Source organism: Haliotis rufescens, unplaced genomic scaffold (assembly GCF_023055435.1).
Source record: "Haliotis rufescens isolate VD_foot unplaced genomic scaffold, xgHalRufe1.0.p SCAF_9, whole genome shotgun sequence".
Classification (NCBI taxonomy): Eukaryota; Metazoa; Mollusca; class Gastropoda; order Lepetellida; family Haliotidae; genus Haliotis; species Haliotis rufescens.
Window position 1 is genome coordinate 37236629 of NW_025964383.1, and position 26341 is coordinate 37262969.

A 26341-nucleotide genomic window follows, 5' to 3' on the forward strand; every position below is an offset into this window, starting at 1 on the left:
TCTAGCTTAGTGATGAGTGTATGAGTGTCAGACCATGCGCCATGGTGTTCATCAGTTGAGTACTTGGTGCATGAAATTCCAAATGATGGCAAGTGTTTATATGTGTTCGAAATGAGTTAATATATTACTGTATCCACTGGTGTCTGAGTTTTGACGCAGTGATTGTTTCTGTATCTGTTCAGCAAACCTCTTGGTCAGGTCAATGAAATGTGAAAAGAACAAGGTAAATTACAATTATGCTTGTTATGTAATTATAATTTTAATGAACTTTATATGAGTAATGTGATTTCCTGCACAAAGCCTCCCCTCCAAGGGAGATAACTCTGGTCATTAGAGGGGGATAACTCTGGTCATTAGAGGGGGATAACTCTGGTCATTAGAGGGGGATTTAGTTCAAAGGGTTGGTGCAATAGAACTGGAATGATGCCATTGAAAATAAAGTTGTTTCTTACATGAACTGCTTTGTGTGTTCTTGTTCAAATGATACAGACTTCAGAAATTTTTTTGCACCATCAAACAATAATTGTCACTTGCCAGTGTGTTAGTGTTCTCCTGGGATTAGACCACCTCTGTGGTCTAGTGGTAGAGCGTCTGCCCGGAGAGAGGAAAGTCCGGGGTTCAATCCCAGTCGAGGACTGGTCGGCTCGGAGTCGTTGGTTGGTTGTTGTTTTACGCCACACTCAGCAATATTCCAGCTATATGACGGCGGTCTGTAATCCAGACAATCCAGGGATTGACAACATGTGCATCAATCCACGCAATTGTGATCGATGAAATGCATCAACCAAGTCAGCGAGTCTGACCACCCGATCCCGTTAGTCGCCTTTTACCGGCTCGGAGTCAGTGTACTGTCTGGGTGGGGTATTCATGTTAAGCTGCGGCATGGTATCTCAGTGAGTTAGCACTGTAAATCAGCATCAGTAGGGACTAGTACAAGCAGCCACACACACGTGCATGCACGTCTCTATGTAAGTGTGATAATCATGGATGCATCGTTAAACCCCATTTCACCTCCTTGGATTAACATTATTTCAATACCAGTTACATTAGTTCAACACTAGCTTTGAACTTGTGTATTTGTTGTTTAACAGCACACTAACCGGTATTCTTGTAAGTACCGGGTCTGGATCAGACTACCCAATGATTGATATTGTGAGCAACAATTCATGCCTTCAGGGTTTGATAGCACAATCAACAATCCCTGAGCCTGACCACCTGATCCATTTGATTGCCTCTGATGGGCAGCATAGGTTGCTGGGGACCGATTCAAACCCGAAATTCCTTGGCTGGTAAGTTTTGTCAGGCTGCATGAAGTTTGATTTTATGCGATTTTTAGCAATATCAGGGTAGGGGACACCAGAAAAGGGCATCACACATTGTACCCATGTCGTGAATAGAAACCCGGGGTCTTCGGCCTGATGAGTGAACTCTTTTAACCACAAGGTTACCCGACCACAATAAGAGAAGATTGGTGCTCGGTTCCAAAGCTGTGACGGTCACCATGGCATAAAAGTGAGCCGAGGTAAAATTCGGTTTAACCACGCGTTGAAGTTTATTGCACTTGTACTGTGACATGGATGAAGTTTCTAAGATGCCTCGCTAAAAGGTCAAAGACCCCTACTTTACATTATCTTGCAATAAAGAACACTTTTTCAGTTACGTCATAATGGGCCTTACATCATAGTGCTGTTCAAATTACCTCCCCCGTGACCTAACGTCTTTGGTGACATCGTTCTCACTACTGTCAAGCAAGATGAAGCAGCCACGTCAAATTATTGGTGAAATAGTTTCTTTTAACATCCATGTTTCATAACACATTACCTATTGCTCAGTGTAGCATATTTAGCAATGTACTGAAGTCAAACAGAACCGCTGTTGCTCTTGCTCCGCCATGTTTGTCCCGCGACAAGGCCATATCACGCTCCAGGCTGTCGATTCACGTCGGTTTCTGTATCCTGTAGTGCAACCAACTCAGTAAATGCAGTATTTCACAACTTTCACCTGCGTCAGTCTGCTGACAGTGGTGGAAACAAAGTTGCAACTTTTACAACAGAGTGAGTGAGTGAGTTGGGTTTAACACCGCTTTTAACTGTATTCCAGTTATATCACGGCGTGTCAGCATAATGTGGGAGGAAAGCTTGAAGTGATGCAGGTCTCAGACTTTTACCACTTCGGTGAAACCCAAGAGCACGGGTATAGTGCTGACAAACCTAGAAACATAATCGGGGCGAATCGACGTTCGAACCCACAATCATTGGTTTCTGGCGTGCCCAAGGGACGCAACTCTGCACAGCGAATTGCAGCACCTGAGACATCTGGGCCACCCGTGCTCCCTTTACAACAGAGAACAGTTTCTTCTTTGAGAGGCATTGAGAAGTTAGAGTACTAAGTAAGGATAAGATTTATGGATGAACAACTTTTTTATTACAATTAGGAGTGATTTTTCGCTGTAGGTTCTAACATGAAAAGACTCCAACTGTCCTCCGGCGTACCATCAATTCATCAAACTCCCCAATCTCCTTTTGTTTACATTACTGACCTCACTGGCCAATATGTTTACGACCCTTTTTGTCTACATAACAGGGTTCTCCACTCTAGTGTACCTACCTATGAAATTGGTAGTTCATGGTTGAACTAAGTCACATTTTATTATCCATTCAGTGAGTGCTTATCGATAACTCCATGCAGCAATAACAAGGATATATATTTACATTTTCATCATAATTGGCTTCAGTTTAATCCCACAACTCGAATCATTCCACAAGTGCATTGTGGGGCCGAGCTAACACATGTAAACATATGGAGTCTTAACGTCTTTTGGTTTGACTCGAATGACCGACCTTCAACTATCTGGGCAGAAGCTCCATCCACACTTGGATGCAGTTCCATGAGGGTATGGAAGTTACAATCGTCTGTATCCTTGGTATGGATAGTTACTCATTCTGTCGGGGCGGTCGGGTAGCCTTGTGATTAAAGCATTCGCTCGCCACGCTGACAACCTGGGTTCGATTCCCAACATAGGTACAATGTGTGAAGCCCATTTTGAGTGTCCCCTGCCGTGATATTGCTGAAATATTGCTAAAAGCAGCGTAAAACCTTACTCACTCACTCACTCACTACTCATTCTGTCAAACACTAAGACTATTTACTGGTTGCCATAAAAGCTGTAACATTGCTGACAGGCATAAAACAACATTCATTCACTCCAAACAGTTGAGCCCAAATGTAACAGTTTCATAGATGGATCTTGGTTCACATGTGTGAAAAACAAAATATAAGCTCAACTCTTCTATAAGGTGTTTTTAAATTTTATTTTCATTTGGTCATGAGCCCAGGTCTATCATCAAACGTTCTGACATAATGTGCCAGGTGCGACCTGACATGACACGGAATATTTACATTTTGAGTTGTTGTGCATTGCCCTGATGTGACAATAGGAGCCATCACGCAGTATACAGCCATGTGATGTAGATCAGCAACAATGTAGCAGGCAGGCCACCCTACTGACAGTACACAGCCACTTACGTAGGCAGGCTGCCACACTGACAGTACACAGCCATGTGATGTAGGCAGGCTGCCACACTGACAGTACACAGCCACGAGATGTAGGCAGGCTGCCACACTGACAGTACACAGCCACGTGATGTAGGCAGGCTGCCACACTGACAGTACACAGCCACGAGATGTAGGCAGGCTGCCACACTGACAGTACACACCCTTGTGATGTAGGCAGGCTGCCACACTGACAGTACACAGCCACGTGATGTAGGCAGGCTGCCACACTGACAGTACACACCCTTGTGATGTAGGCAGGCTGCCACACTGACAGTACACAGCCACGTGATGTAGGCAGGCTGCCACACTGACAGTACACACCCTTGTGATGTAGGCAGGCTGCCACACTGACAGTACACAGCCACGTGATGTAGGCAGGCTGCCACACTGACAGTACACAGCCACGTGATGTAGGCAGGCTGCCACACTGACAGTACACAGCCACGTGATGTAGGCAGGCTGCCACACTGACAGTACACAGCCACGTGATGTAGGCAGGCTGCCACACTGACAGTACACAGCCTTGTGATGTAGGCAGGCTGCCACACTGACAGTACACAGCCACGTGATGTAGGCAGGCTGCCACACTGACAGTACACAGCCTTGTGATGTAGGCAGGCTGCCACACTGACAGTACACAGCCACGTGATGTAGGCAGGCTGCCACACTGACAGTACACAGCCACGTGATGTAGGCAGGCTGCCACACTGACAGTACACAGCCTTGTGATGTAGGCAGGCTGCCACACTGACAGTACACAGCCACGTGATGTAGGCAGGCTGCCACACTGACAGTACACAGCCACGTGATGTACACACAGCAACCCTGTATAGCATGTAGGCAGGCTGCCACGCTACCCCACTCCTGTTACATACAGAGTTATCCTAGACCCTCAGTCACAGCTTGCCATTTACCTTCAGCTATGACAGTTAATTAAAACTAATGCCACATTACATATCAACATGATCTTAGACCAGACTTCTTCTTTTGGGGGACTTACAGATATTTGGTAAAAAAATTCAGATAGGTAGGTCCAAAAAATGAATATATACATATTTTATAAATATTTTTTGAATGTTTGTTTTGATTTCCTCGCCTGATTCATCATAATTCAAAGTTAATAAGTTTTACGATAAATTTTCAACAGATTTTAATTCTAGTCCTTCATATATACTTATATTGATAGCAACAGTAAATGATCTATTCTTTTTACCATTTTACTTATTTCTGTTTGGGGACCAGTTCAAAAGTTCCATATCGTATACAAAATTTAATTCCTTAGGTTTAGTGGTAGGGGATGACAAAGTCAACTTAGCATTGTTTTATTTGTTTGTTGTTTAACGCCGCACTCAGTAATATTTCAGCTACTGGTATATAACTGCAGTGTGGACCAGACAATCAAGTGATAACATCATCAGCATTGATCCACATATTGGGATAAAATGACTTGGATCAACCATGTCAGCAAGTCGGACCCTCGGATCCCGTTAGACATCTCTTAACAGCTCAACTGATTTCTTAACATTTTTACAAAACTAAACTGATCCTACTGAATATACTGTTAGGATATGTCACAAATACATCCAGTCTTCCACTAGGTAGGGTTTTATCATTGCTTGCAATAGTGGTAAGTCCATCTAGTGCTGTGTGTAATACAGAATGGCAGATTTGAGGCCACAAAACTCAGGACTTTTCTGAATTAAGTTTTTTGGGTGGTGGTGGTGTATGCCTCAAAACTTAAGAAATAAAGTATTTTATCTGTCATCGAACTTTTGAACTGGTTCCTTGGTGGAATACAAAGTCCCACCCCCATTTTCTTATCCCATTAATACAGTGTTTGGATTTGAAAATCAAGGTTTATAAAAAAAGTCTGGTCTTTGTGTTGCCAACTTTTTTCTTGTGAAGATAACCGTAAAGCGTCCATACGTTCAGTCAATCTGTCAATTATATTAATTTATATCACATGAAGACATCATGACAGTGTTTGAAGCTTTGAATATATTAACAATAATTGCCGCTCAAAGAGGCCTACGTATACTTTCTCTCTCCAAACATAGTTTTGGGTTTGGAATTACAAGGTTTTTCTACAGTGTTATATTATCAACACAAAAGCTTGCTTTTTGCTTGAATGTTCATAAAGGCCAATGACTAGTTTTGCTGAAGTATTTGGCTGCATATACTGGGGATCTAGGTGAACTTTGACAAAACAACAGTGCAATGCTAGGTCAAATATACATGACATTCCATAACAGAGGCTTTACATGAAGTAAGGAGTCACACAGGGTACTTCCCACAAATGTACAAAGACTGAGGGAACAGAGTAACAATCATAAGTCTGCCACAGGGGCAACATACGAGAATTAACTTAATATCTGAAATTCCTTTTCTGAATCACAGATTTTAATGTAAAAATACATTTGAACATTTCTTGTGGATTAATAATTAATATGTATCTGTACATAAAACACATTTACTTCTCGCAACTTCAAATTAACGTGCAGCTTGGACTCATTTTTGTAGCAACAGATCTGTAGATTTTCACTAACAGCAAGTGCCCCATGTAAGAACGAAGGTGTAGCATGGCCGAAGGGATCTCCACATACACAGTGTATTATCATCAGACTAATCAGTGCTTGTCCAACTACCCAACACCATTCTCTAACATTCAGAATCAGTCAACACACTAAATACACAGATCCAAGTTTACTATACATTCAGGGGAGACAACCCTCTTACCGCAAAGCTCAATTATCTCCCATTGTAAATCACCACAAAAACCTTGATTTGAAAACGTCTAAATATTATTACTTAAACAGAGATGTATCACATCTCATTTTAAAGTCGACACTTTCATGTCTGAAAGCAAACATGTATTTGATGTAAAAGTGGTTGTCACACCAACAGCTATATTTAGAAACTGGAAATATAGTAAAGACATGATACATTCACACATGCACCTGTTTTGAACAGACCAACAACTACTGACAAAACACCTGCCAGTGAGTTGGTTAAAATCTGTGTTCAAAAATTTGGTGCATAGATCAGGGTTGGACTACTTTAAGCAGACAGCTGAAGTCTGATCTGAATACAGCAGCTCATAAAATTTTGCCTTCCGCTTTCTTCCACTTCCATGTCGCCATCGTCCACTGACAGCAGCCAACATGTTCGAACAAATAGTTCCAAGCTTCCATGTTCTTTCCAACCATTGGTTAAGTCTACAAACCTTCCCCGTTGTGATTCAATGTTGATAATCCAATAAACAAGCAACAACACAGTAAGGAATCGTCAGACTGAGATGAATATTCACAAGCTCTGTATGAATATTTAACAGCTGGTTATGAATATTCATGAGCAAAGACACAACTCCTCCTCTTCCACAGTCCCTGGGATACGTACTGATGGGATAAATACGGCTTCTGCGCCCCAAAGTCTTCACAGAATTAATATCCAAGTCTTAGAAAAAAACAAAAACATTTTTTTGTCTTTATCATATAAATATGTACATATATCTTCACATAAGGTTTATTCTGGGAAATATCCATCTTCAAACTGCGACAAAGTCCAAGGAAATGCCTGTCCACCCTCAGGCTACATACGTGTACACTTTTCTGGAACAAAAATGGACAGCACATGTAGAACTATTACATAGTAAATCTGAAAGAATTATTACACATTGCAATGAATAATAGGTGATGGTTTGTCAAAGCAAATGTAGAGATGTTAAGGAACTGGTAATGTCATTAGGAAAATGTCATCAAATTGCTACAGTATTTATTGTGGGTGTTCAAGTCCCCATGACCACACAGCCTTTGGCGTTCATTGAGGCGGCCTTAGGATGATTTTACCAGTATTTCAGTATCATTACAGGGGACTCCAGTCACGCCCTTCACACATTGTACCCATTGGGGCAACCAGGGTCTTCGGTGTCATAAGGCAAGTCTGACAAGAATTGGGAGGTACAATTGCCTAAGTTGCTTAGGTGTCCCACATTATTGCACTTATAGAGCGATGAGTTGAGTGTGTGTGTGCATGCATGCGTGGGTGCATGGACTAATGCCTTTTTCATAGCGCTAGTCCACTGAGATGCCATGCCGGAGTTTAACATGAATACCCCACTCAGACACATTATACTGCCTCCGAGCCGACCAGTCCTTGTTTTAGCCCCTTAATGCCAAGCACCAGGCAGGGTAACAACAGTACCATCTTTTAACGTCTTTTGGTATGACGCGGCCAGGGATGCACTATTACAAGACCACGGAGGCAGTCACAATTGCTCAGGAATCACGATTGGTGCTCAGACAACTGTGGTCAGACAACTGTAGTCAGAGCTCAGAAAGCAATAATGCATATTGTGCATGCAGACAGGGAAAAAGTGACTCTTAGTCATGGATCCCACATTCCTGCCAACATCAATGTAAAACCACTCAAGATAAGTCATACTAAAGATAGCAATACCACCATCTACATAATCTTGTAACAGCAAAACAGTCTATTACCATAACAGAGTTGATATGTTAAGACTACATTTTGCTGAAAAAAGGTACAAAAACCAAGTTGGGTCTTGGTAGTGCGGTGCTCTTGTCTCACCTGTCTTCTGTAGATCGGGCCAGGTATTCTCTTTCTATCAAGCCCTCTATCCTTTTCTTTATAATCACCGGACTTGGCAGGAAGCGAGGCTTCAGCATTTCCGTACACTGGAATAATAACATCAAACAACTGTCAACCAAACCTTTTCATTCAAAAACAAGAAAGAAGTGAGCAAAGCTCATATTCCCCCGTTATCCCCGCTGGTCAACAACAAATAGTAAATAGTTTGTAAATTAATGAAATATACCTGTTGCTTTAAGTCAGAGGAACTGCCCTTTCCTTTGTAACCCCATGAGCTATACAAAACCAGTCATCAAAATTTCTAAATTCCATCATGTTTCCATGAAAACAACAAAAGAGAAAACTTTCAGAATCTTATAAAAGATAAAAAAAACAATCATAGTGGTTAATGTAGCAAGTTTGCAGAAGCTAGGATACATAATATTGTAAACATGGATCGTACAAAAACTCTACCCAAAATTTATGTTTCACCATGCTTCCATGGAAACGGCAAAAATAAAAAAATTCACAATCTTCAAACTAGCAAAAGGCACAAGTACTCGTTGTGGTAAATGTGTGTAGCACGTTTGGTGAAGCTAGGGTGCATAGTTAAAAAGATATAGGCCGTACAAAACAACCACCTTAAAAGTTTAAGTTCCTTAATGTTTCAAAGGAAACGGCAAAAATTAAAAAGTTCACAATCTTCAAACTAGCAAAAAGCACAAGTACTCATTGTGGTAAATGTTTGTAGCAAGTTTGGTGAAGCTAGGGTGCATGGTTAAAAAGTTATGGGCCGTACAAAAGCTCGGACGGAAGGACGGACGGACGGAACACTATAAACGGGGGTATAACAATACGAAAGATAGTGATTGAGTCAACACTAGGGCTGGACAGGTAACTCGGGTACTCGGGTTGGGTGGGTATCCACAGGACTTCCTGGACCCGTGGTTAGTCACTGGATATATTGTTTAAATGCAATATCAATAAAAATGGCTTGTGTTTGCAGTTCTTTCTGACTATGCATACATTGTTTCTGACTTTTAAACGTTTGAGTAATGATATAACTTAAGTCAGCTACAGTGTTTGAATGATCTGATTGTTTTGTATGTGTATGTAAATAGCATTTGCCAGGGCACTGGTAAAACCATTCCCAATCGTACATTATGTACCAAATTCTTAAGATCGATAACGAGTATCCAGGTATTGTCACGTAATAGGGGGGTCGAGTACCTGGGTTGTAAATTTGGACTCATCCCAGCCCTAGTACACACATCAACAAATTAAAAGGATTTCATTGACACAGTGAAACTGTAGAGAGCCTGAAAAGTGTGTGCCACGTCTCCTGGTCACAGAACTGAGGTCTTGAGGTTGCCTCTTACATCTGGAACACTGATGACTTGGTCTACTCACCTCTGCAACTAAAACGTTGTGCTGTAGCTTCTTTCTTGCTTTCATTATACGAACTATAGCAGCTTCTATTGTAAGAATAGTTAAGGAAAAATTCCAAATACTCTTACACAAACACGATATAAGACCTAATTTACACATAAGAAGAAAACAGCTTTATCCCTATCTCCCGCCATGAGGCACATTAGAAGTTAGAAGGGATAAATGATTAAAAAATGATTAAATGTGAAATTAATGCACACAAAAGGCCCTTTCACTGAAATAAATAACTCAGTCTTGATAAGTATCTCTTAGATAAGCATGAAAACATTCATTCATAGCTTCAGTAGTTTCTAAGAAAACTTGTCCCCATTGCACACACTATGCACTAAGTTGAAAAACACGGGGCAAGGGCCATAACTCTGTAAAATATGACTGTGCGACACCAATTTTCGAACTCATTTGAGATCGTGAACAAAAACATCAGTGTGCAAAAATGTATTCCTCTAACTTGAATAGTTTTTGAGAAAATTTGTCCCCATTGAGAAGCGGATGAACGGACGGAAACACTCCGTTCAAATATCCCCCACCCCATTTTTGAGAAGTTTACTTGCAGTTCCAAAATCCAGACACATTTTCAGAATCTGACCAAAATATTCTGAAAAGATTATCTGGGCTAGCCTCTTGAACGCAAGTACTAGTAGAGAAACTCTTCAGGGAGTGTGTTATGATGTAGCTGAACTCATACCCTGATGTTTACATGCAGTGTCAATATTAATGATTCATTATCTAGGCTGAGTGTGTGAGTGTGTGGTGGTTTGTAGGAACATAATGGCATGCTGTTAATGTCAGGGAGACTTTCTGTATCACCTACACTCGAAATGCAATCCCGCATCCACAGTGACAATCACTTCCCCATTCTTGTTGCCAGTTATGACAATCATGGCTGACAGTGATTCAGGCTCAGACAAAGGCATGTTGATACAGTCTACCAGCACCTGCTAGTGATACACAGCCAGACCAAGGCGGTATTTTATGTGCGTGTGTGCGAGCTTGTTTGATGTGCATAACACCGCACTCAACAATATTCAGGTACATGACAGCAGCCTGTAAATAACTGAGCCTGGGCCAGACAATCCGGTGATTGATATATCGTGAGCAACCATCCATGCCATCAGGGTACGACAATGCAATCAGCCAAGTCTGCGACCCTGACCACACAATCCATTAAGATGCCTCTTACAACCAGCATAGGGGACCAATTCTAACCCGGAATCCCCACAAGGTACCAAGTATTAACCAGCTGCCACAGAGCAGCACATAGAAGCAAAGGATATTCATGTTTTCTATCCTCATCCACTTTGTTTCTCGTCTCCTTCCTCTCTGGCTCCGCCTCCCCCTTGTTGGCCGCAACTGAAACACAGACAGCATCACACAAGATCACTACAATGTAGTGGAAACAGTCATGGTGGCACTATCAGTCTCTGATGCTCTGATGCATTCTGTTTCAGTTGCTGGTTTTATAAGGGTCTGCTATATCGATTGTATTCCCTTGAAAAATCTAAAATGTGGTCAAAATTGACCTGTTGTTTAATGGACTGTGACAGGCACTGGCTATTAAATGAGCTGTGAGGTGGAAGTGAGTGAGTGAGTGAGTTGGGTTTAACGCCACTTTTAAAAAAATATCACGGCGTGTCAGCTTAATGTGGGAGAAAAGCCCGAAGTGATGCAGGTCTCAGACATTTACCACTTCGGTGAAACCCACGAGCACGGGTATGGTGCTGACAAACTTAGAAACATAATCGGGGCGAACCGGGATTAGAACCCACAATCATAGGTTTCTGGTGTGCCCAAGGGACGCAAATCTGCACAGCGAATCACGGCGCCTTAGATGACTAGGCCACCTGTGCCCCCTTATGTGGTGGAAGAGCTAAGGCGATTAGATTACTTGATGATCACAGACTTTTTGCAATTGTGATAGGAAGGAGTTAAAGAGATGAAAATGGTACATTCTGGCTAAACAGTCTTCTGAGACCAACATCAGCACAACATCCTCTTTCTACTCACCCATCTGTATCTTTACTCTGAATAGTTTGGACGAGAACTGATCATTGACTGTGAACAAATGGTTAGGTTCTGAAACAAAACAAGGGAGATGATAGCACCTGATAACATATGAAGTAGATAGTGACAAACCAGGCTGTCAGAGTAAAAGTAGCCAGTGACATTGAATGACGCCAGTGTTTTTACGTCAACGTTGTTATCTTGTAAGGGATAGACACGGCCACTAGTCTAAATTAGTACCAGTCAAGACTGGCTAGTTCCCAGTATCCCAGAAATTCAGTTATTTTACCATGGGTCCTACATGAGCTGAGACTAGTGTCATTTGACCAATGGTGTCTACCCTGCTTGTAATGCTGCACATGAAATAGTCAAGACTCTTTTATGTTACTGGTTCATTAAACTGACAATTTCTCCAGTCTCTAACCTAAGTTCTTAACACACAGAATTCACTGAGATAATGAGTGAACCTGAAAACAGCGTTATCACTATCCCCCACAATGGAGCAGATTATAAGAATTTTGTTTGTTCATATAGTAGTGAACATAAACTATAAAAAAAGGAGTCCTATAAAGCACTATATAGGCACTTGGACCACTTTATGTCATCAGAAAAAAATGATAAAATGAGAAATTTATACACACAAAAGACCCATTCTCTGGAAAAAATAACTCTTCATAAGTATCTCTTAGATAAGCTAACTTCAGTAATTTCTGAGAAAACCCCATTGCTAACATGATGCACCAAGTAAAACATGGATCAAAGGCGTAACTGTATACGGAACCAATTTTCAAACTCAGTCTAGACGGGATCTCTTAGAAAAGCAGGCAGACTTACATTCATGGAGTGAGTGAGTGAGTTGGGTTTAACGCTGCTTTTAACAGTATTCCAGTTATATCACGGCAAGTAAGCTTAATGTGGGAGGAAAGCCCGAAGCGATGCAGGTCTCAGATGTTTACCACTTTGGTGAAACCCACGAGCACGGGTATGGTAATGACAAACCTAGTGCCATAATCAGGGCAAACTGGGATTCAAACCCACACACATAGGTTTCTGGCGTGCCCAAGGGACGCAACTCTGCACAGCAAATCGCGGCGCCTTAGACGACTGGGCCACCCGTGCCCCCCTACATTCATGGAACTTCAGTAGTTTGAGAAAATTTGTCCCCATTTCAAACAGAATGCAGTAAGTTGTTTGTTTGTTGTTTAACCCTGCACTCAGCAATATTCCAGCTATGTGAAGGGGGTCTGTAAGTAATCGAGTCTTGACCAGACAATCCAGTGATGACATCATGAGCATCGATCTACGCAACTGGGATATGATGACATACATCAACCACGTCAGAGAGCCTGACCACCCGACCTCTTCACATGCCTGCACTAAGATGAAAAGCATGAAGCAAGGGCCATAACTCTGTGAGTTAGAGAAGTGGACAGACAGACGAACCCTGTTCCCATATCCTCCGCCCCACTTCATGGCACGGGATAACAAGTAAGTCAGTCCATGACATGCCAGCTCTATGTGGGAGCGATGCAGGTCACACATTTACCATTTTGTTAAATCCCACAAGCACAGGCATGGTGCTGGGTGTTGCCAAATCTAGAAACATAATCAGGACAAACTGTGATTCCAACCCACAATAATACGTTTCTGACACTCCTAAGGGACGTGACTCTGCAATTTGGATACAGGCGCTAGACGACTGTGCCTCTCATGCCACCTGCTGAGATGCTGGTTGCTCCTGTCACTCACCTATATCTTTTGTCTTGGGTTCCTTGTGTAGAACCCGCTGAGCTATTTTACCTACAGCTAGTGACTGTAGCGCTCTTGTCAACTCTCGCTCCGGAATATCGGTCTCATTCTTTACTTCCTGCAAACAAATGCTGACCTGTTACAGAGTGAGTGAGTTGGGTTTAACACCGCTTTTAACATTATTCCTGTAAAATCACAGCGTGTGAGGAAAGCCCGAAGTGATGCAGGTCTCAGAAGTTTACCATTTCGGTGAAACCCATGAGCACAGGTATGGTGCTGACAAACCTAGAAACATTATCGGGGGAAACCGGGATTCGAACCCACAATCATAGGTTTCTGCACAGCGAATCGCTGCGCCTTAGACGACTGGGCCACCCGTGTCCCCTGACCTGTTACAGAAGACATTACAGAAGCTGAAATATGATACAGCAGCCCAGTCAATGGAGCAATTCACATACTGTCCTCCTGCTAGTCATTTAAAGCACTTTACAAAATAATACGACCTCAAGTTTCTTTTTCGCTGATAGAGAGAAAATATTAATAGGGAGCAACAATGATTGGTTGGTTTGTTGTTTAATGCCACACTCAGCAATATTCCAGCTATATGACAGCGGTCTGTAAATGATCGAGTCTGGACCGAACAATCCAGTGATTGATACGAGCAACAATCCAGGCTGTCAGGGTTTGATGACACACAATCAACCAAGTCTACGATCTCGGTTGGTCAGCCACAGTCTCCACTCGACAACAGTTTCAGACAATTAATCCAAAGGTTACTTTCATCAATTCCAGGTAAAAAATCCCAATAACTAGTGTTTCTTATGACACCATATGAAGCCAACACAGTGTCAAGCATTTTGTCTTAAATGCAACTTTCCCATATTACAATTAGTATTTTGTTACAATCATCTTGACTGTACACCAAGCTAAGTCATTCTGTAGATCAGTTGATAATTTTATCGCTTAGTTTCTTTTTCAACAGCAACTTCCAATAATACGAGTGTCTCGAATGGACAGATGCAAAGCTATAAATACACTTCATACTGCTCACTTTTATATCAGACAGTGTAAGGCTAAATAATAACCCTTTGTGTACTGGCGTCCTTAACAATTAAGTCCTTCCCCTGACTTTATTGAAGATTGGCATGTTATTTGTATGAACGGAGGAAGAATCATAATTTCATTGCTAAAATCATAACAAATACGAAACATTTGGACCACTTGGTAGCTATGTGTATGTATCACAATACATGGGAGACAGTGACAATATCTGAACTGTCACACCTGGAGAAGCATGCACTAAGAACGCTGACAAATATCACAACTGTGTACCTCATACGTCCACTTGTCCCTATTATTGAAGAGCATGAGTATACACATCTGGTACGTGGACACCTGCAGGATGTGTTTCCGGGGCCCCTTGGCGGAGCTGGCCGCACTCATCTCTGATGGTTCCTCCTTTTTGGGGCCGTAAAATGTTGCATGTAAGTCGGCTGATCCCAGGTGTGGTTGAAGCGTCAGCTTACGGCCACTGTGTTTCGCTAAGTAAAATCTGGAACAGATGGTTACATTGGTCAACTTCACCACCGCGCTCAGGAATATTTCAGAATATTACAGTGGCCTGCAAATAATCAAGTCTAGACCAGATTGTGATTCATATTATGAGCTATGATCCAGGGACAATGAGATGCAATTGAGAGAGAGAGAATGTGTGCGGGAGAGAGGAGGATAGGAGAGATATACCTAATTGACTGGTTTCTCATAAGGATAATTGACACAACATTAAGCACGTTTTTCAACAATACTTCAATGCCCCTTGACGGACATGGACATTGTAGTTTAAACTGTTGTTTCATTTGCAACACACTACTTAGTAAGTATAATGTGTATACCAGTTGCTAACGGATGCTCCCAAAACACACTGAGTGAAGGAAGCCGTGATATGTATGTCAGTTGATAACGGATGCTCCAAAGACACACTGAGTGAAGGAAGCCGTGATATGTATGTCAGTTGCTAACGGATGCTCCAAAGACACACTGAGTGAAGGAAGCCGTGATATGTATGTCAGTTGATAACGGATGCTCCAAAGACACACTGAGTGAAGGAAGCCGTGATATGTATGTCAGTTGCTAACGGATGCTCCAAAGACACACTGAGTGAAGGAAGCTGTGATATGTATGTCAGTTGATAACGGATGCTCCAAAGACACACTGAGTGAAGGAAGCCGTGATATGTATGTCAGTTGATAACGGATGCTCCAAAGACACACTGAGTGAAGGAAGCCGTGATATGTATGTCAGTTGATAACGGATGCTCCAAAGACACACTGAGTGAAGGAAGCTGTGATATGTATGTCAGTTGATAACGGATGCTCCAAAGACACACTGAGTGAAGGAAGCCATGATATGTATGTCAGTTGATAACGGATGCTCCAAAGACACACTGAGTGCAGGAAGCTGTGATATGTATGTCAGTTGATAACGGATGCTCCAAAGACACACTGAGTGAAGGAAGCCATGATATGTATGTCAGTTGATAACGGATGCTCCAAAGACACACTGAGTGAAGGAAGCCGTGATATTATGTCAGTTGATAACGGATGCTCCCAAGACACACTGAGTGAAGGAAGCCATGATATGTATGTCAGTTGATAACGGATGCTCCAAAGACACACTGAGTGCAGGAAGCTGTGATATGTATGTCAGTTGATAACGGATGCTCCAAAGACACACTGAGTGCAGGAAGCTGTGATATGTATGTCAGTTGATAACGGATGCTCCCAAGACACACTGAGTGCAGGAAGCTGTGATATGTATGTCAGTTGATAACGGATGCTCCCAAGACACACTGAGTGCAGGAAGCTGTGATATGTATGTCAGTTGATAACGGATGCTCCAAAGACACACTGAGTGAAGGAAGCCATGATATGTATGTCAGTTGATAACGGATGCTCCCAAGACACACTGAGTGCAGGAAGCTGGGCGTGTGCTTACCTCCTGAATGCCTCGAATGCTGTCCGTGGTGCGTGGGGGATGTTGCAGCTGGGCGTGGCAGACTGTGTGGGCCAGAAGCCAGCTGTCAACACTCGCACAGTCAGGTCCACTCCGCACAAGTTCACCTGGAGACGAAGCAACAACATACTAGTTTGTTTGTTTATTGTTTAAAGCCCAGCAATATTCCAGCGGTCTGTAAATAATCGAGTGTCTACCAGACACTCCAGTGATTGACATCATGAGCATCGATCTACGCAAGTGGGATAGAATATCATGCATCAACCAAGTCGGCGAGCACAGCAAGCATAGTCTTCTTTTACGGTAAGTATTGGTTGCTGAAAACCTAGTCTACCCCGGATCTTCGCAGGTCACTTACATACTAATATTAACTGAGATTCATCATTGTATAGTCAGTAACAAGCTGGTTCTGACTTCACTCTGTAATTCATACTCATGAATACACCATGACTTTTCAGCAAAACAACAAATCTAAAGAGTTAAAATAGCATATGTCACATAGCATCGAACTCCACAGAATAATCAGGACTTAAAGTCATCAAACCTGTCCACTTGATCCATTTGGTCACCTCATACACGCCCACCTGATCCATTTGGTCACCTCTTACATGCCCACCTGATCCATTTGGTCATCTCATACATGCCCACCTGATCATTTGGTCACCTCATACATGCCCCCCTGATCCATTTGGTCACCTCTTACATGCCCACCTGATCCATTTGGTCACCTCATACATGCCCACCTGATCATTTGGTCACCTCATACACGCCCACCTGATCCATTTGGTCACCTCTTACAAGCCCACCTGATCCATTTGGTCACCTTATACACGCCCACCTGATCCATTTGGTCACCTCATACATGCCCACCTGATCCATTTGGTCACTTCAAACACGCCCACCTGATCCATTTGGTCACCTCATACATGCCCACCTGATCCATTTTTTAACCTCTTACATGCCCTCCTGATCCATTTGGTCACCTTATACACGCCCCCCTGATCCATTTGGTCACCTCATACACGCCCACCTGATCTATTTGGTCACCTCATACATGCCCACCTGATCCTTTTGGTCACCTCTTACATGCCCTCCTGATCTATTTGGTCACCTCATACATGCCCACCTGATCCTTTTGGTCACCTCATACACGCCCCCCTGATCCATTTGGTCACCTCATACATGCCCACCTGATCCATTTGGTCACTTCAAACACGCCCACCTGATCCATTTGGTCACCTCATACAAGCAGCATAGGTTCCTGAGGAGTTATAATAACTGAAATCCCCACAAGGTTAATGCCTACTTTGACCAACAATGACTGTCCCTACACAAGATGTCTCACCTGTGCCTGTGTGACGAAACCCTTGAACTCCTCGTTGATGGTGTTGGACACCGTCATATCCTTGAACATCCCTTCAAGCTTGGATGTAAACTGACACCCACACTCCGTCTGCAGAAAGGAAGATACCAGCTTAGTCAAACGTACACATCTAAATGGCATCATGTATTCAAATGTACACATTGTTAATAAAAAAGCTTTATACAATAGTAACGGCCTTTTCAGCAATAGAAACTAACATGTTTTAGTCTACTAGTTCTTATAACATATAAAACAATTAAAAATGGCAAATTTCAACTTGTGCTTTAAAAACTGTTCAGGCACTTTTAGAGAAGATGGAAACTAAGCTTGCTATGCACATTACAAGCTGCATTAACCAACTAACATCAGGGTTAGAAACTGGCACTAGTCCAAAAGTCCTTGCAAAAGTCCTTGCCAAACTGCCCAATAGTTAAGGTATCATAAGGACCAGTAGAAATTTGCCAATTTTAAGGTTTTACTATATATTATCATTATAAGGACTAGTGGACCAAAAATGGTAAGTAAGGATAAGAATTTATGGATGAACAACTTCTTTATTACAATTAAGAGTGATGTTTCGGTGTATGTTTTAACACAGTTATCAAGCAAGTGATATACAGAGTATGGCTGACAAGTATACAGTGGTCCATCGCTACAACGCTACCAATGGGGTCCAAATAATTGGTGGGCGTTATAGACGATGAGCCGTTTAACCGAGGCCGAGGCGGGGGAGCACGAATCATCAATACGTGTTCATCTCACGTCACGTCAAAATAGTATATATTTTTATGGACCTAGATCTACCTGTAATATAATTCATTTATTAAATCTGTCACATTTCACAATGTCTGAAATACGAATTCCATTCTAATTTATCATTTTTTATCAATAAATTAAAAAATTATTCACTATTTCCCGCGATGTTATTGAAAATAAAATTCTCGGACACACATTTCGACAACGGGTCCGCATCGAACATGTCAAAGAGCAAAATAAAGACTATTTTAAGCAAATCTTTAAATATATTATACAAAGTGATAAATAAAATCAACAAAAATATATCTAAAAGTAATCAAACTTACATCTAAGTTATTATTTCCATCGTTTCGTGCGATCGCGTGTAATGTAAGTTAAATGACATCTCGGCTTTCGTCGCCTTGAATTCTCGGCTCGGACACAACGTTTAATGCAAAAATATATGCATGAAAAATCTTTGTCACAGCTCGTAACCTAGCACGATACATTCGCGAAGTTCCATATTTTTAATATATCGTGATTTCCTGCTTAAAACATTCAGAATAACACGATTTAACAAAAAATCTTTCGCTAACTTCTGAAATTTATCAAACACGAGCTTGGTATCACAGCTGTAATTTGATTGGCTGCCTGAGGTCACGTGCTCAAAATTGACAAATCACGAAACTTGTAGCAGATTTCGGCAAGAAAGCGTCATTAGAAACAAATTTTAATCCAATGAAATCGCTTGTTATAACTACGGGAAAAAAACAGGCGATGTTACGAAAGCGTGATTACGAAATGAATGACCGCCGTGTTATGACAGCAACTACATGTGTGTGACAGTTTAGCCTTAAATTGGATTGCCCACTAATTAAGAATATAAACTTCGCTTGTGGTTCTCTTTTATTGCATGCATGCGCTTCTAAGATCAAAGGATGTATAGTGTGAAAAGTTAACTAGTTGAACAATCGTATTTCCGGGACTTGCCGCGGATGTTTTCAAACAGATTATTAGAACTCCATTCAGCGATAAACGGTTGATTATGCAATGAGAAGCGTTATGTGCAAATGAACAACGAACAACAATACAATTATGTATGTGTAAAACTCTCAGTAATAAAAGTGTACATAAATTTTGGGAGCCATGCGTTACCGCGCGTAGTAACCGAGCGAGCGCTTTATCGAATAGCGCAATAGCGAGCGATCACTGTATATACAGGTAGGAGGCAATGTTTATACAGTAGAGTAGATATCAGATGTAGTTACACTGGCGTGGAGAAGCCTGTTATGTACACACAAGGGTAGTAACGACAATCATCGGTGAAGTCAGTGACATAAACAAAGAATGAAGCCAGTAATATAAACAACTTCTAAATGCCTATCAAGAAGTAAAAAATGTTGGTTTCTACCGCTGCAGTAACATTTAAGTCCACAAGTCCTTTTAATGACAGCATAACATGGCGAATTTCCACAGCTCCTTATGATAGCTTAACTATTGGGCAAGGACTTCAGGACTTGTGCCAGTTTCTAACGCTGCTAACCTTGGTAGACCTCCACAGAAAGTTGATCATTGCATGTATCTTAGTGGAAAGGCTGATCACAGACAATGCACAATTAGGATATAAGGTAGAACAAATTCTTCGCTGCATAAATGGAATGTATTTGAAAGATGACTGAATATATTTCAACATCATACATCTGAAGTAAGCAGGATGATCATGGTTGATGCAACTGCCTTCGAAATTTACACTCGTCTGGTATCCTGAGACCACTTAATTGAGGACAAGTACTAATCCATTGATGGTAGTCTTCAGTGAGTCTATTTGAGGGCTCTAATTCTGAACCGGATCTCAAGGCTTGCATAAATGTGATAGGAAGTACATAAACTCCATTTTTGTATCGTTCAAGCAGCACTAGCTACACACTCTTAGGACAAGTGACATTGCTAAGGCTGTTGCAACAAGCATGTGGGCATCCTCAGTACTGCATACCTTGAGCTTGGAGATCATGTTTTTCTCGGAGTCGTCGGACACACTCTTGTTAAGGAGCAGCCGCCGTGCCAGATGCTGCTTGTAGTATCGTTCAAACACATCCTTCTCCTGGAGGTAACGGAACAGCACCATGCTCTTGTCCAGGACATTCTCAATCTCCTGCTCTGTCATCTGCATACACAGAACAAGTGAAATAGCAACAAGAATTTAACTGGCATTCTAGAAGTGAGTAAGTCAGAAAACGTACAACATATGGATAACAACTTCTGGTTTACAACATATAGCTACATTTCCATGTAGATTCTTACACCGTTTTCAAGCTGGAGTGACAACAACCAAGTGATGAGAGGTATATATATGCATGACATGTGATAAGCAGCAGAATAACATTGACAACAACAGGAAGTAGATAACATACAGATAATTGGATGAAGCCCCAAACCTGAACCGACCAGACCAGAATCTGCCACCATCACAATCACCCTAACCCACATTGGAAAAGTCTCTCATCAAATCCGCAGATTACTTAAGTACCTAGCAGGCATCAATACCATCTTCAATGGCTCCCAATCCACTAGAAGCAGCCTAAGGGCCGCAAAACACAGACACACACACGCACGCGCGCGCGCACACACACACAAAAAGGAAAAGAAAAAAAGAGTAATCTATAAGATTAACTGTGATTGGTTGGTTTGTTGTTTAACGCCGCACTCAGCAATATTCCAGCTTTATGACGGCGGTCTGTAAATAATCGAGTCTGGACCAGACAATCCAGTGATTAATATCATGAGCATCGATCCACGCAATTGAGATCGATGACATGCATCAACCAAGTCAGCCAGTCTGACCACCCGATCCCGTTAGTCGCCTTTTACGACAAGCATAGTCACCCTTTACGGCAAGCATGGGTTGCTGAAGATCTATTCTACCCCGGAATCTTCATTAATTGTGACAGTGGTGACACGTACATTGGTGAAATTTCCTGCCCAGTAGATACCCATATCAAAGAACATAAGACTTCAGCAGCCAAAGCATTTGAATCATAGGTTCTGGCACTCCTTACATGCCAAAGGGGCACAACTCTACTCTGTCAATTGGACCACTGGTGACAACTTGAAGCAAGGGAATGGTGCTGACAAACCTTGAAACATTATCAGGGTGAATTTAGAATAACATATCACTGGTTTCAGTCATGCCAAAGGGACACAACTCTGCACAGAAAATTACCGCACTCAACAATATCCCAGCTATATGACAGCGGTCTGTAAATAATGGAATCTGAACCAGACAATCCAGTGATTGACATGAGCATCAATCCACGCAATTGGGATATGATGATATGCATCAACCAAGTCTGACCACCCGATCCCAATAGTCGCTTCTTACGAATAGCACAGTTGCATTTAACGGCAAGCATGGGTTGCTGAAGGCCTATTCTACCCTAAGTCTTCATGGGGTCGATTGGGGCTTGAAAGTGTTCTGTATGAATATTCTTACCCCTTTTCTCTTGCATGCTTAACAAACTTGGCCACAACAGCAATATTCAAATTGTTTGAAATATTTGTACTAGTCATAATATTATTCCTAATCTGTGTGAAAAGAATTTTTTTTAAATATTACATCTTACATAACAAACATAATGTGCACAACAGAGCAAACAATTGTGTGAATTAAACCTCCCACCACAGTGAGCTATTTCATGACATGCTGTGAATCTTACCCCCTTCACACCCTTCTTGAGCTTGTCATCGATGAAGAGTGACAGGTACTCAGGGGACTTGGAGTTGAGGTTGATGAAGTACTCGAAGTCACTGGATATCATCTGCTTGAACTGCTTATCGTCACTGAAGGACTCATGAAGGAAGTGATCAAACCGATCCTTCAGATCCAATAAACTCTGTGACAGAAGGAATAGCATTCTGTATTTATGTTCCTCCTATCTGAAAGTATGTAATGTATGTTTAAGGCTGCACTCAGCAATATTCCAGCTTAATGACCAAGGCCTGTAAATTATCAACTCTGGACCAGGCAGTCAAGTGATTGATATTGTGAGCACTGTTGTGTGGGTATGATGACACGCTTTCAACATAGGGCCCATTCCACAAAGCCATAATCTTAGCAATAAGGTTATCATAACTCTCATCCATTGAATTACCAACATCGTAGCACCTCGATCCCCTTGTGGAGTAGCACCCATGTCAACAAGCCTGACCACCTGATCAACTTGGTTGGCTCTAATGACCAGCATTGTAAGTATGTAATGACATTCTCCACCAACATGTATGTAATGACTTTCTCCAAACACCTGTAGGTAATGACATTCTCCACCCACCTGTTTGTAATGACATTCTCTACCCACCTGTAGGTAATGACATTCTCCACTCACTTGTAGGTAATGACATTCTCCACCCACATGTAGGTAATGACATTCTCCACCCACCTGTATGTAATGACATTCTCCACCCACCTGTTTGTAATGACATTCTCTACCCACCTGTAGGTAATGACATTCTCCACTCACTTGTAGGTAATGACATTCTCCACCCACCTGTAGGTAATGACATTCTCCACCAACCTATATGTATGTAATGACATTCTCCACCCACCTGTATGTAATGACATTCTTCACCCACCTGTAGGTAATGACATTCTTCACCCACCTGTAGGTAATGACATTCTCCACCCACCTATATGTAATAACATTCTCCACCCACCTGTATGTAATAACATTCTCCACCCACCAGTATGTACTGACATTCTCCACCCACCTGTCTGTATGTAATGACATTCTCCACCCACCTGTATGTAATGACATTCTCCACTCACCTGTATGTAATAACATTCTCCACCCACCAGTATGTACTGACATTCTCCACCCACCAGTATGTACTGACATTCTCCACCCACCTGTATGTAATGACATTCTCCACTCACCTGTATGTAATGACATTCTCCACCCACCTGTATGTAAGTAATGACATCCTCAACCCACCTGTATGTAAGTAATGACATTCTCCACCCACCTGTATGTAATGACATTCTCCACCCACCTGTATGTAATGACATTCTCCACCCATATGTAAGTAATGACATTCTCCACCCACATGTATGTAATGACATTCTCCACCCACATGTATGTAAAGACATTCTCCACTCACCTGTATGTAATGACATTCTCCACCCACCAGTAAGTAATGACATTCTCCACCCACATGTATGTAATGACATTCTCCACTCACCTGTATGTAATGACATTCTCCACCCACCTGTATGTAAGTAATGACATCCTCAACCCACCTGTATATAAGTAATGACATTCTCCACCCACCTGTATGTAATGACATTCTTCACCCACCTGTATGTAATGACATTCTCCACCCACATGTATGTAATGACATTCTCCACCCACATGTATGTAAAGACATTCTCCACCCACCAGTATGTAATGACATTCTCTACCCACATGTAGGTAATGACATTCTCCACCCACCTGTATGTAATGACATTCTCCACCCACCTGTATGTAATGACATTCTCCACTCACCTGTATGTATGTAATGGCATTTTTCCCCTCTTCACCCTCCTCTACCACCAGGGCGCGACCTTGCTCTCGAAGGTACTTGCTGATACATTCACACATAGTCTTCAACCCCTTTTGTACCCGTATAAACAACTTGTACATGCATGCTAGGTCTGAAATCACACAATAAAAGAAGATAAAACCCAGTCTCAACAAGCTGATCAGCCTTCTTTAAACATATCTTCACTTTTGTCTTTTGTCATTTTATGTGACAGTCTAGGGACGGAAATTAGCACTAGCCAGTTTTATTAATGTCTTAATGTTAAAGGCATCATTAGGGCTAGTGGAATTTCAAACATATTTGGAGGTATTGCTATATGTTATGGCCTTGTTGGCATTCTTGGTTAATTTCCATCCCTGCAGTCAGCAATATTCCAGCTAGAGGACAGCAGCCTGTAAACCTCCACTTACAGCTTTAAAGTCTAGAAGATCATAATTGGAATTCTCTTTCAAAAGGACACGACAAATATTCCATTATATTCTAATATCATTTCTTTCTCACATTCTCTGTGAGCAACAATATCACAACTGCAACAATATCACAGCTCACCTCATATTGGTGTATGATAACACTATCAGTGAAACCAGAGCCAAATGGTTGACCAATGATTGATCTTATGAGCAACGATCCACATCAGGGTGCAATGACATGACAACTAAGTCACCGGACCTGACCCTCCTATCCATTAAGTCACCCCCTGCCGCCAGCATAGGTTGCTGGGGACCTACTGCTACCCGTGTTCCCCACACGCCCCCTAGCTATGACTGATAGCTTACAGGAAATCTATTTCGCCCCTGAGGTCAGTAACAAGAAGCATTATCTGGACATGCCAAGAAGCTGATATTCAGCCCAAAGTCTGCCGAAAATATCAAAAATTCAAACAACAGGACCTTAATATTTCCCAATTCATGTTCACATGTATAACTATTAACTAATTTTATGTTTCTGTAAAGATAACATGTATTTCAGGACCTAGAAGTTAGAAGAGGTCTTAATGGTAAGTCTTATATCATTGCATCGAATACAATCTCAAAATACAATGTTAAATATGCCCCTGAATAAAGGAAAATTAGAACTTGGGATTTTTTAAAACAGAATAACATTTCCATCCCCAAATGCTGGCCAAATCCTTGCAGAATTGACTTCACCGGGTTGTGCACTCACCATCAGTTTTGTTATTCTCTAGCATATGTACAACACCAGAGTTTTCCATCTGAAAATGAAATGTCAGAATAATAGCCAGTTTGAGGACTTGAGAATAACACTGCAACTACATTCATATTTCATTCATGAAATTAGTTAAATTCCCAACTATAATTTATTCACGTTTTAGATTTTATGAAACAAGGTGGGCTAAACTCAGCAAAGCACAAACAAAGCACCACCAGACAACCTTGCAGCTAATGATCAGCAGAGATCTACTAATGAAACTTGTAGAATTTTCCTATTCGGAATATTCTATAAGTAATACGTTACCACTGTTATACCGAGGCTGTTGTCTCCCACAACTGCTGCTATAGCGAAATCTACCACAGAGATCTCAATTACCTCATGCAGCACGTGCGTAGCCACCTAGCTGCCATGTGACACCCTTCACTCTTGTCTCCTGTGAGAGCAAGTGCTCGGGGGACGGACGGGCGGGCAGCAGCCCAGTGGTAACGTATTACTTATAGAATATTCCGAATAGGAAAATTCTACAAATTACATTAAGTAATACGTTACCACTGTTATACCGAGGCTGACTACCACAGTAGGCGGTGGGGAGCACCTACAACCCGAATCCTGACTGCCAGCGTTCCTTCCGACCAGCGGAAGTAAACACCAAGGCGGAAGCACTCGATGCGCATGCACCTAGCTAGGCGTTACCCTATAGGAATACCAAAGCACTGTCAAGCGCATACCGTAAGGCTCAATCGTCATTGCCAAAACGATTGGTGACTCCAAACGGCCCCACTGGATAGGTATTTCATCGCCGCAGCGGATGAGAACACTGTATCCGCGTGAGCTTAATCTTAGATCAGGTTAAACAGTCGAAAAGAGGGAAATTAATTTCATTCAGACCGTATATCCCAGAGCAAGCCTACTTAAAGTATGCATTAGGCGCGTGACCTAATTCCAGTATTTGTAAGCATGCATCACAAGGTTGGGATACACGACAGACAATTAAAGACATAATTGTCAAAATACAAATAAGGACAAAGCACACAAAAAGCCGCCCTCACCTGTGGTGTGAGTGCGCTGGTTTGCGGGACCCCAACTCCTGTACCCACGGCAGTGGGAACATTGGAGTCGACCCAGATTGACCACCGTGAAAGG

At 42.0% G+C, this 26341-nt stretch overlaps 1 protein-coding gene across 1 annotated transcript in view; it reads right to left on the reverse strand.

Moving 5' to 3' along the window:
* Positions 1-3292: 3292 nt before the first annotated feature.
* The window catches only part of LOC124139536 (cullin-3-A-like), a 39135-nt gene continuing 16086 nt past the window's right edge, over positions 3293-26341 (reverse strand). The window contains exons 8-20 of the mRNA XM_046506668.2: positions 25190-25238; positions 23989-24137; positions 22165-22341; positions 20445-20615; positions 17699-17806; positions 16336-16460; positions 14674-14893; positions 13342-13459; positions 11596-11664; positions 10866-10941; positions 9553-9622; positions 8143-8249; positions 3293-7163 (exon numbers count right to left, since the gene is read on the reverse strand). Of these exons, the coding sequence (XP_046362624.1) occupies positions 7139-7163; positions 8143-8249; positions 9553-9622; positions 10866-10941; positions 11596-11664; positions 13342-13459; positions 14674-14893; positions 16336-16460; positions 17699-17806; positions 20445-20615; positions 22165-22341; positions 23989-24137; positions 25190-25238 (1464 nt within the window). The 3' untranslated portion in view covers positions 3293-7138. The remainder of the gene's footprint in view (positions 7164-8142; positions 8250-9552; positions 9623-10865; positions 10942-11595; positions 11665-13341; positions 13460-14673; positions 14894-16335; positions 16461-17698; positions 17807-20444; positions 20616-22164; positions 22342-23988; positions 24138-25189; positions 25239-26341) is intronic.